Source organism: Limulus polyphemus, unplaced genomic scaffold (genome assembly GCF_000517525.1).
Source record: "Limulus polyphemus unplaced genomic scaffold, Limulus_polyphemus-2.1.2 Scaffold1061, whole genome shotgun sequence".
NCBI lineage: Eukaryota > Metazoa > Arthropoda > Merostomata > Xiphosura > Limulidae > Limulus > Limulus polyphemus.
This window is the reverse complement of record NW_013666671.1, coordinates 146,236-160,759: the sequence shown is the minus strand read 5'-3', so window position 1 is coordinate 160,759 and position 14,524 is coordinate 146,236. Positions and strand designations below refer to the sequence as shown.

General features: G+C 32.8%; 3 protein-coding genes across 3 annotated transcripts in view; 1 reads left to right on the top strand and 2 right to left on the bottom strand.

Moving 5' to 3' along the window:
• The first annotated feature begins 868 nt into the window (after window positions 1–868).
• LOC111086394 lies at window positions 869–2,812 on the top strand. The gene has a single exon (XM_022389037.1). It carries the CDS (start codon window positions 1,204–1,206, stop codon window positions 2,377–2,379), a length of 1,176 nt encoding a protein of 391 aa, XP_022244745.1. The 5' UTR covers window positions 869–1,203; the 3' UTR covers window positions 2,380–2,812.
• A 9,162-nt stretch (window positions 2,813–11,974) lies between these two features.
• LOC106461934 (probable G-protein coupled receptor AH9.1) lies at window positions 11,975–13,096 on the bottom strand. Its single transcript, XM_013921800.1, has one exon. The coding sequence runs from the start codon at window positions 13,094–13,096 to the stop codon at window positions 11,975–11,977; it is 1,122 nt and encodes a 373-aa protein (XP_013777254.1).
• LOC106461932 (tRNA methyltransferase 10 homolog B-like) overlaps window positions 12,974–14,524 on the bottom strand; it is a gene marked incomplete at its 5' end in the record, with an annotated part of 133,364 nt that continues 131,813 nt past the window's right edge. The window contains one exon of the mRNA XM_022389036.1: window positions 12,974–13,105. The remainder of the gene's footprint in view (window positions 13,106–14,524) is intronic.

Sequence of the window (14,524 nt, the reverse complement as noted above, 5' to 3'; positions counted from 1 at the left end):
GAGTGTATCGGTTAAGTTATATTCGGAAAGAATAAACCAGTTTTATGAAGTAAAGGCTTGTGTCGCTTAAGTTTCGTCGGTACGAAGTTACGGAAAATCAATTAAAAAACGGAGACGTAACAATACAATGCACACGCTATTTTCGTTAATACTTGTGAGAACATGTTCAATTTTGAAATTGAAATATTCTGCACCTAGTGACTTTTCGTGAAAGGATAAGAGTATGAAAGAAATTGACATTATATATCCAAGAAAATACAGTTTAATTTTTTTGTTGTTTTTTGGTAAGAAGAATTCAAAATATTTTGATTGAATCAAAATAAAATATTCATGAGTGGGTGAAATTATCAGTAGGGATTGAAATTCATAGATAGTAGTTTAGATATCATAACAGTGACTTAGTTAACTACCATAAACAAATTAATACAACTATATAGCACTTCACTAAGTGATATTCATATTCAATTAGACCAGTTAGTCCTTTTTGAATTTCTCCATTATACTGGAGTGGAGTGCCATTTGTGTTTCTAAATGTATTTTTCTGGGCGGCTATTTCATCTGAATTTAAATATATAATTATTAAAAATACATTTTATTACTAGTTACAGCTTTTACACTAAGGAAGATTATTTTTTAGAACAGGTACGATGTTTCGATCACTTGTGCAATCATTCTCAAGTGATTGTAGCATTGTACCTGTTCTAAAAATTAATCTTCCTTACTGTAAAAGCTGTAACTTGTAATAAAATAATACTTACATATTAAATAAACTCAAAACGAAACTATTAAAAAAATGTTTTTATACACAAGAGGGCGATATCGTCAGAATGTTAACGATGTGCAGAGTTTAAAATACAAGAGTGTGATAGTGTAACAAAAGCATGGGACGATATATTTTCATGTCAGTATAATGAACGTGTTCTAAAAAATATTGATTTTAAACAAAGTAAGAATTATTGTAGTAACAGTATTGTCTAAATGCGTGTTTTTTAATTAATTTCCTTCAGTTATTAACATAAGAAACAGTATCACTATTATTCACGCTGTATCATGTGATGTATCACAATTAGATCTTCCTGACGCTGTATACGTGCTACTAAAACCTGAGACAGAGAGAGTAAAGTTTATTACTACTAAAAATACTTGTATTGATTTTGTCGTTAAACCGGATCATAATATTGATAAGTATATGTGCTTGAAGCCATGGAATTCATATCCAATTTAGCTTATATTTTGAATTTTATGTTCTCAGGTGTGAATGAGACATTTGGCATTTTGTTAAACGTGAACTACACCATTGTAAGCAACATTGTTGAGATTTGTCTATCAATATGGAATTTATTTAAATTCTTAATATGTACTTGTGTCAATGGAATTGTATGTGCTCTAGAAGATTTTTCACAATTTGTACAAGAGATTTTTGAAGGAATATTTGTGGTTATTCACTTTCTGTGGAGTTTAGGGGAAGGGTTTCTTGATGCTTGTGCTAGTGTTGTGACTCTTGGAAGAAACTTGATTATCAGCCTATTAAGTTTTGCCTTTGGTATTATTTTTGCCATTCAAGATCAGTTTACAGCTTTCTTTGAAGTTATAACTCATAGTCTGAAGTTGTTGTGTACTTCTCTTGTGTTGCTTTTTCAAACAATTCCAAATATGCTAATTCATACCATAAAAATATCCATTTTATCAGTTTTTGAAATTGTACTAAAATTTTTTTCTAGCATTTCTGAAGTTTTTCACAAAATAAATACTACAGTTGCCAATTTTGACCAGAAATGCCGTGATGCATTTTTTTCTATTCCTATTGATGCCTATATGGGTTTAGGCATAGCATTGCTTAGTTTCTATGTAATGAAAACTGGAGTGAATTATGTTGTGCAACATGGAATTTTTATTCCAAATTTTCAGGTGCCTCAACATCTTAAAAGTATGATAAATTATATTATATCTTTATTTAGTCATCTCTATCAGTGGCTGATTTCATGGTTATTTTATGAAAATGAACAGAATGAGTCTGATGATGAAGAAAGTGATGACCAGGGAACAGAAAATGAACATTTTGAAGAACATGAACAGCAACAGGAATTAGAAGAGCAACCACTCTCAAATTTAAACCCCAGCAAAAGGAAATCATTGTCAACAATACGTCTTGAAGAATCGGATGATGAAGATAACGATGCAAGTTTGAAAGTTGAATTAGAGAGAGAAAGAGAGAGACAGCTGTGTGTTGTATGCCAAGATCAACTAAAGAGTGTTATTTTGTTGCCATGTCGTCATTTTTGTTTATGCCAAGCATGCAGATCAGCTATAATTGTACTTGGATCTGGATGTCCTATTTGTAGGCGTCCAATTTTAGATTATCTTCATGTATTTACGTAATACATTTCATCATATTTTCTTACCCTAGAAACAGTGACTTACAGCTGAGCTATAAAACAGTGCGATGATGTTGTGTAGAGAAGTAAAGTACCTTAACAGTGAAAAAGAAACTTCTTTATGAGTTTTGTGGAAAATGTTCTTCATATGAAGTTGACTTATTATAGTATGTTTGTTAGATGTTTTAAAAATAAAGTACTTACATTTCTAATTATAAAGTAATCTGAATAAAAACTTAAACATTGTTTGCAGGAATTTACTGACTTGTTAAGATAAAGAACATAAATGTAATGCTAGTTGTTAGAATAACTATTTCACTGCTATTAAAATATAAACAGCCTAAAAAATACTGCTCAATAATGCTATGTGATAAAAGTAAAATTTTATTAAAGAAATTTACAATTTGTTTGTATTTTTTGAGGCAGAATTATAATAAGAGAAAAATATAAAATTTACTCAAATGACATCTAAGACCTTTGTTTTAGTTATAGCAGTTGGTGAAAAGTTTTTAGTTTCTGTAATAAATTTCATCAGAATATTTAAGTTAAAATGCATTAGAATGTCTAGTAGTAGAGAGAGAGTAACAAAGTTGAACCTCAATTTACAACTTATCTGTCTGAAGTATCCACAGCAAAATACAGCTGTAGTATTCAACACACGTAAAATAAATAATTATTGCATGTATAAGATTTAATAGTTTTTTTTGTTCACACAGTAATTATGTATAGATATTTACATATACATTAATACTTTAAATTTTCAGTGAATAATGTAGATATATTACAATGGAATAATGCACAGTAAAACATTACTGATGACTTTCTAGGTACTTGAATTTGTTGTGGAGAGTTAGTAGACTATATATCTAAAAAAATCACATAACACCTATAAAAAACCAGTGTAAATGAATCATGTAAACTTGTATCACTGAAGGTAGTCTTCCTGAGTTAAGCCTACTTTGTTCTCGCTAATGTGTCACATTTTCTTATTTCTCCTAAAAGGAAGATTGTTACACGTCTCAAGTGTAAAAATTGGAAGAAAAAAGTCATTTTAAGATTTGTGCATAATTCTTGGTATATAATATATACATTATTTGCTATTCATTTGAGTTGCCAAAGAAATATACCAGCAAACAACTATCATATCCACACCATTGTAAATATCACTAGGGTAGTTGAATATTTGTGTACAAACTGGGATTGTATATACAGGCCTCAGTTATTTATAACACATAAATAACAAACAAAACTCGTGAGGGTTTAGATGTTGAAGTCTCTTTATACTTGTAGGAAATCAAAACTTTGGAAAAAAAAAAGTTGAAATTCTTTGATTTTTACAGTTTAAAACCTTGTAAACAAAAAACTGTGTTAAAGTTTATTAATATAATTTTGACTTCAACTGTAAATTACAATAAGGTTTTATCAATTTAAAGATTTTGCTTTTGACACTTGTTTATTTTAATAAAATTATAACAATCATATACAAATAATCAGTTTAGGTAATACAGTTCTATAAAAAATGTAGCATAGATATCAATGCATTGTTAAGCTTGCTGTAGTGTTTTCATGATAGGTAAATATTTTTCAAAATAAGTGTCCAAAAAGTGTGGGAGTAGTTTTCAGATTTTGAAAATTCTAAAAGAACGTTTGGTCATGGAAAAGGAGAAAAAGGTAAAAATTAGTAAGGAAAAGAGATGTAAAATATAAATATCAAAGGAAAATGGGAGATAGAGAGAAAAATACACTAAATATTAACTTTTGGTTTTTTTTTGCTAAAGCCACTCTTCAATGGCACTGTTGTCAACTGGTCAGACATGGTGAAAACTAAGGAAGAATCTTAGAAGCCTTGAGCAAGTGTTTTTGAAAGGCCTTGTTATTTAAAAAAAATAATTACCCTTGAGAACTGATAATAACAACATTGGTCTCATGTATCAAGTTTCAAACAAGGTATTAAGAGAAACTCAAGAAATGTTCAATTTTAGTGTTGTTTATATAATTTAAAAAAGTTTCTTTTCAAAATGTATTTTGAAATATTAATTTTTGGGCAGTTTTTAAGACCACCTTATATGCTGATGCAGTCATTCATCATAAGTTGTTTTAGTAGCAGAGTAACTGGTTATATAAAAATAAATTAATTTATTTCTTTGTACTGATAAAAAATGCAGTTCTTAGGTGTGAATGAAGTTCAAAAAAGATAGTAGTTGAAGACATAAAATACAAAGAAAAAACAGTTATCTTTAGAATTTATTAACTTGATGTTAATTTATATGACTACTCTGACAGAAAAAAATCTTAATATGTAATCCAGTTCACTTGCATTTTAAATGTAACATTAAAATCTATCACCTAATATTTTTGAGTATGGTAAATTTTATTTTGTTCTCTTATCTTGGACGGCCAGGTGGTTAGGGCGCTCAACTCGCAATCTGCAGGTTGCGGGTTCGAATCCCCATCAAATCAAACATTCTTGCCCTTTCAGCCATGGGAGTGTTGTAATGTGACGGTCAATCTCACTATTCATTGGTAAAAGAGTAGCCCAAGAGTTGATGGTGAGTGATGGCCTTCACTGCTAAATTAGGGATGGATAGTGCAGAGAGCCCTCAATTAGCTTTGCACAAAATTCAATAAACAAACCTAATGATACCTTTTTCTTTATTATAAGGCTTCAATATTCCCCTGTACTCCAACCCACCACATGTTTCCAGAGATATCGCTGTCACATTCAATGTTTACGTTTAATAAATTTAAGGTTTTTTATTTAAATATGTCATTAGACAATATAAATCGACCTTCTTACTAACATGTGTGGGAAATTATTAAAGAGATCAATTACAGTCCTCCTAAAATTACCAAAATAATTCATAAATTAATATTGTTAATTTTATTGTTCTCTGCAAATATGAAACTTTGTAATTAAAATAACATGTTTTCATATGAATTGATAAATTTGAAACTAAGCAGTATTACAAAATAATCCCTGGGTCACAATTAAAACACTTAGATGAGAGCTTTTAACATTTTAAAAACTGGCTCTATAAAAAAGTACATCTAGTTGTGAACCTGTATTAAGTTCCAAGTTAAATATTTAGTTCTTGTGTTTGTACTTAGTAGCTTCTGAGTTTTGAGTTTACTCTTCTTTTATCAACAATATTGAAATGAAACATGATTTCAAATATATATTTTGTTTTGGTATATATAACATTACATTGCTTATTTTTTTAGAAAAAACTTGTGCTAGTATATCTTTGTATATGTGTGTAAATATATTTTGATTTCATTAAAAATGTTTTTTGTAAGATTAAAAATTGTAATACCTAAAAGAACACTTGCTGTCTGTTATATGAGGGTAAGTGTAGGAATTTCGTTTAATAAATTTTGTTTATAAATGTTATTGTGATATTTATAAATATATGTTAATCATGCGTTTCCGTAAAGTTTACGTTGTATGACGTATTTTGTCTTTCATACAAAAATGTTTTCTACAATTCTGGGCAAAAACAACTTTTACATGTGACATTATATTAGGAATTTAGGATGAAGTAAAATTAATAGATGTTTAAAACCAAAGAATATTCTTATGTATAAACGTAAGTGAGGGGCTAAGCATGTAAAAAAAAACATATTCTTTAATTATTGTTTTGGTTAATTTTAAGTATTTTCATTTTTATGAAAGTACACTACAAAAAATAAGTACATATATTTGATGCTGTTATTTTGTTTTCCATCGTTGTCGGTAGATGGCAGTGAGGATTTAAAAGTGGTCAAGCCGACAAGTACAAACTTGTTCAAAGAGATAAAATTTATGCAGCATGATGTAACCTCTAAAACTCTATTTTTTTTACCTGTTATATTAAGCACTAGTTAATTAATGTACTTATGTTTAAAAATAAGTTGGTATAATTTTTAGGGAAATAATTAGCCATTTGTTCATGTAATCATTCCACTTGAGAAGAAAATATAAATTTATTAAAGCCTCCAATAGTTATTATTATTGTTACAAAAGGAAAAGAAATCGACTTTGCAGTACTAAAGTTCAATATAAAAAAAATACATCAGCACTTGAAATTTTGATGATGTACAATTGGATAAAACATTTAATTCTCACAATGAAGGTTTATCATTACAAAACTCAAATTGTTACGAAATATTTTTTTTTATTTTAAAAGCGAGTGGCTTCTATTATTTACGTGATAAACAGGCAAGTTTTCAGGGTTTAAAGCTTTTGATATTTTACCTTGCCAAGTGTCTATTAAAACACTGTGATAAAATTTTCTTTTGTCTGTTCTTTTGACAACTTGACATATGGTAAAATAAAAATAAGCAAGAATACTAACTCGTTTCTTGCTTTTCCGAACTTGCTACTCACTAAATAACAAATGAAGAAACCAGTTGTTTTAGGACCAATGGGCTTTACGTTTATAACATGGCACCAGATGTATAAGGCGTTACCATCCCCAAATTGTCTTGTAGAACAATAGTAAAAGTTTTCATTCGTACTCAGAAACTAGAAATTTAAGTTACAGCGGGCAAGATATGCATTATGAACATACACTGTCCTTAATCTTCAGGTATTTACAATTTAAATATATCATATGTATAATCCTTTCATGAGTCTTTAAAAAAAGTGTCCGATGCTTATACTTTTTGCAATAATTGTACTTCTTCGCACATTTCGTACAACTCGGTAATAATTTCCGAACTATACGTCTATAACACGTTTCCTGGAGTATAGGACTGTTCTATAGTCCTCAACACTATTAGTTCTAATTAAAATTCATTATATTAACATATGTCGAAGTCTTCTGACTTTGTAAATAAAAGTGGATTTTTGCGTGTGAAACCAATGTATGTTTTGTGGTATATCATGTGAACACGTTCAAGCAAGATTTATCCAAAGATTTTGTAACCATTGACTAGATAAAAGCCACAGTCTCTACTGAGTTTATTTAATGGAAGAAGAGGTATGTTTACTTTAAAACAAAATCAAATCAGAGATAACACACAAGATGTACACTGAATGATCTTCTTGTCATTACTTCACATAATCGGCGAAATGCTCGAAAAAAGGGTTAGAAATGTTTTGTTTTTGAGCTAGATATTTAACAGTTGTTTTAAATATTGCACAAAGTAAGGGAATGTTGTTATTAGGCTCTTTTTCGTTTAGAAATCACAGGTAATACGATAGGGACTTTGAAATATCTAATGCTAAAACAAGTGTTGATGTGTATGTGTTCTTCATTATTGTATCTCATAATAATTTATTCCTATTTTAATTCTTTTTATAGCGATACAGTAAATAATTTTCCTCTTAATACAACAACAAATAAATTAACAACGCAATACTTTCCTGTAAAGACACAGTTTTGCGATATCCAGCGTCACTGATTTCGAGCAGAAAAGTTTCAAAGTATCCCCCCCCCCAAAAAAAAAACAGTTTCAGGAAATGAACTGCAAATAATAATTTCGAACTCGGACGGCAAAGGAAGTATACACAAACGCAAGTGAAATAATAAACAAACCTTTATTCATAATTGTTATGTCGTTAAATATTTCACTTATCGGCCGGCTCTCGGTTATTTGCTACGACTCCAACTGTCTGCTGTGTTTAAAGGTAGTATTTCTTTCAAAATAGAAAGGCAAAGTATGCGCTTCTTTCCTGCCGAAATCCCCCTTCCTCCGATGTGTCTGCGGAATCATAACGCTAGAAACTGGGTTTCGATACCCTTGGTGGGCAAAGCACAGATAGCCCAACTATTCCAAACAACATTTATACGAATGAAAAACTGTGATTTGTTTTCTAGCAGTTACACGAGAGGCTATCTGCGCTCTGTACACCGAGGGGAATCGAACCCCGGAGTTTAGGATGGCAAGTCCATAAATCTATTGCTGACCAGCGGGGACGTAGGGTTGAAACCTCTAATTCATATTACTCGTAAAGTAACTGAAACATCCATTGAGATGGACTTGCCTCTTGATGTTTGGGCTCATGCCAGACCATGGGAATTACAAATTGCATACTTGCTCTCTTCTTATTCAGCCACTGCGTCAAGCCAGATTTGCAGACTATACAACACACATGTGGAACCAAATGTTTTTCTTGGTCACCAATTTTACACCCAAAGTTGTGGTAGTAAGCTACCTTCATCTTGTGTGTGTATGATGTTTTTCCTTCGTGAAACTGTAGAATATTTTCCATAAATGGAGAAGAAACTGTTTAGGTGATTTTTGCACTTTCGTTCTTTTCTTGAACTAGAGGCAGTCAGCGTTTCAAATGATTTTCTAAAAAACAAAATAATTTATGTTTACATAACTAGAGTTTAAACGATTTTAAAAAATCTAAAATGTTTTGCAGAATTTGATTATATCGCAGGTAGGATACGAGAAAGAAGATCGTACTTTGTTTTGACTGTGCACGGAGCGAGTCGAGGTGATCAACTGAGTGAGAGGGGGGCGTCGAGGGACTTCTCGAATGTTCTAGCAAACTGAATGTGAAAGTTTCGTGATTTCCAGGCGGAGCAGGTAAGCGTGGGAATTAAGCAAAAGCGGTGCAATTCGCTAAAATTATATCGAGAACAAATAGCATATATATATATACAATATATTTAGAATTTTACATCAATACAATATATAATAACGGTAACATATGATATTATCTTCAATAATACTGGACAACAAAAACTTTGCTACTGAAGAAAACTCAAGTGATTCGGGGTAATATGATGGTGCTGATTTCAAAAATGTAGTCATAATTTGTCAATCACCTCTAGATTTTGAGTTATTTTGATACATCCATATTTTATCAGCACTATGTGAAATACCATGCCATCAACTCAGTACAATAGATTTATGCTGTGAAATTAAGTTTACTTGGATGGTTTAATGGGTAAAAAGCACACATATTTGATAACTTCAAACATTGGCTGTTTTTTACTAGTATAAAAGCCCGCCAAAAATGATAGGCAACCATTGTTGAATGATTAACAAAAACGAATTTGTCTGTACCTCCAAAATATACCTACTCTTCACTTGTTTCATCAGTCTGGAAGTAATTCTTTAATCACCACATTGTTAGTAAAACTTGCGCAGAAAAATGAAATGTTATCATGAACAAAAGTACATGTGCACTCTGAAATAGACTTAAATAGCACTCTTGAGCCTTTTCACTGTATTCTGGGTCAGGAAGTAGAAAATATAGTACGGACATTCCGACACAAATTTTCAACTCTTTCGACTGTACAAAGGATAAAAGATATTTGGTAGTAATAAACGTTTATTTCTCTTTATGCTTTAATGCCAAGTAGGTAATATATGTGTTAAAATGCCAAAAGAATATTTATTAATTAACATTTATTCACCACTGAAAACTTTTTAAACATCGACTCTATAACGTTTATAATAGTAGGCCTATTTGTTGTCTAATTTAAGCATTAGGCCTAATACATAAACGTAACGTAAGGCCTAGCTGAAACAGTACTTGGTAAATTATATTTGTTTTTGGCTACAACTCGATGTCATAAAACTTCTGAATTGAACAATTTTGCTGTTATGTCAACAAAGTTATCAAAACAGTAAGGAAAGAAACCTTTCTAATAAATCAACATGAACATTCAACATAAACACCATAGTTGGCAAGTTCTCAATAGCTGCGGCACTTGAAATTCTTTTAGGTAGGAATAGAGTAAATTAATCTATAAGATCTTATTTTCCTTTTTATTAATTATATTTTTGTGCGACAGCAATACCATGTGTGGAGCGCGCATATACCTGATTTGATTTGATTACTCATCAGCACCTCTACTAGTTTACCCTCAAATTGAAATCTGTTTAGGCAACATTAGAGTAAACTAATCTATGAGACCTTGGGCGTGATCAAACATATCAATTGGAAGGATTTGACCTCCAGAGTCCAAAACTAATTAGATCTCAAATCGATCAAAGATGATGGAGCTACGAGCTAAAAGTTTGCACTTGAAAAAAAAACAAAAACAAATTCAGAGCCATTCTATGAGCCGCTGTGTCGCAGCTAAAAAGGAACGTGAAAGCGTTCTCGACAGAGTGACAAAGGGAATAAGCCTTTTATAGTTATTATCACTATTTAGTAGCCTTGGTGAATTGCAAAACATATAACTGCTTTTATTAATCTTTATTCTAAATATTATTAAATCACTAAATGTTCTAATTTAAAATTACAATATACAAAAAAGAGAAGAAACTTTCACAGTCTCTTCATTTTGGTGCTGTGTTGAGAATTTCTTTGTGCTTAGAAACCGGACAATGAAACAGAGGGTCCATAGTTCTTCTCCCGTTGTCGAATAATCATCCTCCATATTCTGGGGCTGTAGGTGTGTTATAAGAATGTCGGTTAAATCCCGCTATTCGATTCGATTAACTGAAGATGCTGTCGGCTAAGTGCATTCTCTCTAGTCCATAAGTTTAAGCCTCCAAGTGGCACAGCGGTATGTCTGCGGACTTGCAACGCTAGAAACCGGGTTTCGATACCTAAGGTGGGCAGGGCACAGACAGCCCATTGTGTAGCTTTGTGCTTAACTGCAAACAACAACAACCATAAGTTTAGAGTTAAGGATAGATACAGCAGACAGTCCTTGGTTTCGTTTGTTTGTTGAATTTCATACAAATCTACTCAAGGACTATCTACGCTAGCCATCCCTAATTTTGATATGATAGACTAGAGAGAAGGCACCCACCGCCAACTCTTGGGCTGCTCTTTACCAACAAATAATTGGATTGACCATCACAATATAATGCTCCCATGGGTGAAAGGGCAAGCATGTTTGGTGACGAAATTCGAACCCGCGAGCTGCAGATAGTGAGTCAAATGCCCTAACCACATGGCCATGCCCGGCCCCAGCTAGTCCTTGAGTAGCTTTGTGTACGTATCCGAAACAAACAGTGATTTTGATGTTGGGATATTTGGTGTTAACCAGAGAGGATTCGGGAGGATAGATCATCAGTTGACTTGAAATTTGTCAATGTTTTTTTAGAAAAAATTCTATAACGTAAAAAAGATTATTTTGTTTTGTATGTTTAAAACTATTTTTAAGTACACGAAGTGAGTATTACAACTGCGTGTTTTTCGCTAGAAAACACTTTCTTCTAGACAAATGGGTCTGAAACATGTATACTCTTTTAAATGTTATCTTGAAATTATTTTTGTTGAAACATCAAAGAAAGATATTGAGGACAATCATATTTCACTGGCTACGTATTCTTTTTAAAGTCAATAAAATTGAAGACAGCCAACAAGATACTGACGAAACGTGTGAAAAAGTAAAACCTTAAGGAATAACTTATTCATTTTTGCAATTTAATGTTTAATATTTCTCTTCAATAGTGGTTGCAAGTTTAGTTCTTTCTTGGCGTTTTCTGTTTCAAAAGGCACAACATCATGAAATATCTGTTTACTGAAATTAAAAATCCTCGCTGAGAGATTCTTCAATAATTCTCGAATCACAAAAGATCCACAGAAGTACGACAGATATTTATTATTTTTACAGTCACAACTAAGAAACGCAAAGACAAAAGAACAATAAACAAGCTGTAATAGCAAGAAATGAACTACAGAAAGTAAGAATTTGTATTTACATCCTTGTGCTGCTTTCTAATGAATGTCGGCTGATGTAGCTTTTTTCTGGAAGTTTGGTGTGAATGCAGCCAAAGAGTCGTAGAAACGTCCTCCTAATCTCGGTGCTACACAGACAATACACGTAGAAGTTCATAGCGAAGTTTGCAAGCTCTAAAACGTTGGCGATTGCACGAAACAGCTGGAAGCCAAAATCGAGTTCTTTGTGGTCGCTGTTCAGGAGGGTCAAGACAGCAGCAGGAGTCATGCAAACAAAGAACAGAATCACAATTCCACCTAATAAGACCACTAGACGACGCTCTTCTCTGAACTTCCTGTTGCTCTCTTTTTGGCTGTAGTTACTCTTTGAGTTGTTCAGAAGTTCTCTTCGTTTGCGGACTGTCCTTCTAAACGCCACAATGATTGTAGTATTCAAGATGGCTAGAAGAATCACTGGCCCAATCCTCACGATGATTTCTTTTATCAGCAAGTAAAATCGGAATCCAGTGTGGTTAAATACATCCTGGTTCTCACAGGCGACGTAGATAGTTTCATTTTGTTGGTTCATTACAGGAACGGGCTCCTTCTGGAAACAAATGGGCACGTAGATACAAAACGCTAATACATAGGCAGCTATTATTGATCTTCGAGCTCTGCGGTCATTGTGAACTTCTTTGTATCTGGTAGGCAAACAAATCGAGAAGTAGCGGTCAATGGTTAGGGCAACAACCAGAAAAACACTGCTCGCCATGAAGGCGTTAACAAGGGCTAACTCCACATACGCATAATAGAAAGATGCGGCAAAACTACGAGGCTGAATTCCATGAAGTCGAAGTAAAGAGGTCACACTGACCAAAAGGGTCATTAGATCAGAAGAAGCCAACCAAGTAAGATACACAAAAGTCACACCTTTAAGATTAGGGCGGGTAAGTACCACTAAGTTAATTAAATTTCCCAAAATGCCCAAACCGATCACAACGGAACCTATAACACCGTATCCAAGGAACTTCAGGCGATGAATGTCTGATTTTAGCTCTACTGTTCTGGAATCTATGAAGATGGAAGTGTTGACGTCAACAAACAAAGTGTCGTTCGTTAAATCTTCGGCTATGGTTTCAACTGTCCTTGGACATTCCGCCATCTTGTATTCCTATTCAAAAGTAAATAGAATGTTAGAAAGCAGCTATTAATTATACAAGCGTAAAATCGTTAGTGCTTTAAGAATTGCCGAACTACTTTCAACAAAACAAACTATAAATGAAAAGTATGAATTAATGCATATTATAAGACAATATTCAGTTAGGCTTAGATCAGCAGTTGTCCCAATCGTTTAGACATATTTAGCGGTTAATGTTTGAGGTTTAAGTAGTCACAGTTTACCAGCGCTGGTTTAATATAAATAGTTTCTGTTTTTCGTTCTTCTTATGTGTAATTCTTTTCGTCCCCCGGTGAGTGTGCGGCAAATTTTCGCACTTAAAACTCTAGAATCTGGAGTTTTCGATACCGCGCGGTGGAAACAGCAATTAAAGGAACCAGTTATTTCTTTTCATTGTGATACTTAACACCACTTTACAGTTGTAATAGGTTGTTGATTTTTCAGCGCAAAGCAAACTTATATCTACCTTTACTTAAAGTTCTAAACATTTTACTAGCCAAAGATAAAGTTATTTGTAATTGAAAACAAGCATTATATGAGGAAATAAAATAATTTGAAGAGCGCGTTAGTTAAAATGATTTTTTTTCAATAATGTTAAAAAATGTTGAATTACTAAAAAGGTCTCCAAAAAAGAGTAAACATAGTTTACTATGTCATTCCATATGCGCCTGCTTTATCAGCTTGATAAATAAAATATGGCAATAGGTAGACAAAGTGAATAAACATAAACTTTACACCAATTGTTTTTAGCTTAGCGCAAAGCTACTCGAGTGCTATCCGCGCTAGCTGCACCTAGTCTAGAAGGAATGCGGATAGTCAATATGAACCAGCGCCAACTCTTGAGTCACTTTTTACCAACGAAAAGTGGGAATGACCGTAACATTATAAGACACCCAAGCTAAAAGGGCGAGCGTTTTTGGGAACGGGAATCAAAGTCGCGGCTATGTATTACGAGTCGATCACTAGAAGCAGATTGGCCCACCGGGGTACCGGGCAATTGCCCCGTGAGCTGTTGTAATTGATGCATTTTTACAAATTGATTTTTAAATTTTAATTGTTTAGCCAGTATGTAGCATGTGATATTGCTCGCGCTAGTCCTTTAATGCCATACTTCCCCTGTCGAGCACCCTAGCCACTAGGTCACTCTTCGTTAACGACAAGTTGTTTTACTAGGCAAACAAAATGTATATATTCGTTTGTTTGAGACAAGAATTAATCCAAACATCTGTAAGAAATATTTACAGAGTATTGTATTGTAATAGTCTTTAGACAGGGTAGAACATAAAGATCCCAGTGAAACTAGAAATATATATAAATTATTCGTTGTGACACTAGCGTTGGGCCCGGCATGGCCAGGTGGTTAGGGCGCTCGACTCGCATCTGACCAAACACTCGCCCTTTCAGCCGAGGGAG